This window comes from Lipotes vexillifer, unplaced genomic scaffold, assembly GCF_000442215.2.
Source record: "Lipotes vexillifer unplaced genomic scaffold, Lipotes_vexillifer_v1.1 scaffold982, whole genome shotgun sequence".
Classification (NCBI taxonomy): Eukaryota; Metazoa; Chordata; class Mammalia; order Artiodactyla; family Lipotidae; genus Lipotes; species Lipotes vexillifer.
Window position 1 is genome coordinate 1,348,780 of NW_006789467.1, and position 2,223 is coordinate 1,351,002.

The 2,223-nt window shown below is 54.0% G+C and overlaps 1 protein-coding gene across 1 annotated transcript in view; it reads right to left on the bottom strand.

The window, feature by feature from the left end:
- The window catches only part of CDRT4 (CMT1A duplicated region transcript 4), a 5,400-nt gene extending 4,248 nt beyond the window's left edge, over positions 1–1,152 (bottom strand). The window contains exons 1-2 of the mRNA XM_007462671.1: positions 1,075–1,152; positions 675–708 (exon numbers count right to left, since the gene is read on the bottom strand). Coding sequence (XP_007462733.1) covers positions 675–708; positions 1,075–1,152 — 112 coding nt within the window. The remainder of the gene's footprint in view (positions 1–674; positions 709–1,074) is intronic.
- Between the last annotated feature and the right edge of the window lie 1,071 nt (positions 1,153–2,223).

Below are 2,223 nucleotides of genomic sequence, written 5' to 3' on the forward strand. Positions count from 1 at the left end.
AAAAAAAAAAAAAAAAAAAAAAACCATCCTGCAAAAGGATTTTGTGGATTCCAGGCAGGACTGGATGAGTGGGCACGAGTCCACCCCACTCAGACTGCCCCACAAATGCTGTGAAAGTAGTGCTGTTTGCACACCCCTGATGGGCAAGACAGTATCTTACTCCCGTGTCTCCTGAACTGTGCCCCCAGAGAATGCAGGAATCTCTCAAGATGTTAAGAGGTGTTACTTAAAGGAGGGGAAAAGTCCATGGCAAAGACCACCCTCTAAGGGCTGCATATACTGTTTAATCCAGGGGGCCCCATCCACATAGTCTGTGTGGTTTTGCAATAGAAATACAGCAAGCCTGTCCACAGTCCAGTTGGCTTGAAAGATGACATGTTAAATTCCTTCAGTGCAGGAATTTCAGAGCCTGTGATAGACTAACTTGTTCTGTAACTCTCCAGGGGGAAACTGGGATGCAGCATCCCCTAACCTCATATGACCAGGGAATCATTCATTCATTCACTCACTGGGAAGGGCATCTCAGGGAACTAGTAACCAGGGAAACGGCTGGGAGAACTCTGAAACGATGTCCTCGCCAGCCCTTGTTTTGGAACCCTGAGCATCAGAGGAGGTTCTGCCATAAGTGGACAGAGGGACAAACTTGCTCAGGGTATAGCTGGGTGTTCGATGACTCACTTCCTCCAGAATCAGCCTCAGAAGGTTGGCCTCACGAAGGTGCCCATACCCAGAAGCGCCAAGCCAACGCGAGGGCCCAGCACTCCCTGGAAACCAGACCCACTTCCCTCTGTCCTCTCTGCTCTGCTCTAACCTGCAGGCATCTCGTGTTGCTTGCGTCTCCTCTCACTTTTCTCCCTGAACCATCCGGGGAGCTTGTCTGGCCCCCGAGGGAGAACCACGTTTTCCCCGACAGGAAGCTGATGCAGAGTTTCTTTTCACCTCTGCATGTTACCCTCCTCAACCTCCTGTTTCCTCCCCTGCCCGCTCTTTCCTTATCTGCCCTCTGGCTACTACTCATTTATTTGGGGTGAAGAGGAAACTTCCACTTAGGCCAGAAGTGCCTGGGAGGCTTACGTCTAAGAGCTGGGCATGAATCAACTTGGCGCCACGTGGGGTGTCTGCACTGATCTTCATCCCGAGCGGCGCCCCCATCTTACAGGCCGAGTGTACGCTTTGACCCCCTCCCCGCACTTCAGACCTGGAGAAGCCCAGTGCCCCCCACAGACCTCCCGTGAGCACCACTCCCATCACGGCTCTCTCCACCTCTTCACCCTGTCCCGTCCCCCCGAGACCATGGAACTGATGGGCTCCAGGGGAGCCTCCACGAGATCATGATTTGATGCTAGGGAGCCCTGAGAATTCCAGAGCTGTTAACACAGAGGGGAGCAGGATGGGGAGAGGCAAGTTGGTGTCCCCTCACCCCTCACTATGGGACAACGTGCTGGCCACCTTCTCTTCCGCAAACACACACACTCCAGGGAGAGGACGGACAAGCCCATCACTGAGCTCTGTTAAAAAGCCAAGTTGCACATGACGGGCAGCTTTGGTAGCTGACACAGACCACGCCTCTTTCTGCGGGGGGGGGGCAATGATCTCCAAGCACACCATGGTGGGCGGCGGGGGGGGGGTTGGGAGATGGGAGTCTCATGAGATGGGATGGTCTTCTAACACAGACCTGGCATCACCGATTCACCGTTGTGGCGGGAGGGACGGGACACGCCGCTTCTTGAGAACCCTTTTGTACCCTCCATATTCTCTAGTGATTATGCACAGACTTTGAGGGACACAAAAGTGGAAACAGAGTTCAAGTACCCACGGCCACGCAACATCAGTTCACTCATGCACGCAGGCATTCCGCAAATCTACGCCGAGCCCCAAACACCGCACTTCTAAGAGGTGCGGGTCCCGCGCTCACCCAGAACCTGTTGTGGATGTACCATGCTCACCTCTTGCCTTGCGGGGTCTACCCTTCTCAGTGTCAAGGGTCCACAAGGCACGTTCGTTTCCCATGCTGATAACAGATCAAACAGGACTAATCCATGCCATCTGAGTCATCAGAAACAAAAGCAGAGAAATTCCTGTAGAGACCAGAACAAGTCCCCTCGGCCACTCTGCAGATGGGTGTCCTGTGCCTGCACGTACCAGGCCCAAAGCAGAATGAGACCGAGCCTTGGTTCAAGGGGCTCCCTGCCCAGTGAGGAGACAGACCACAAGCTTCCTAAC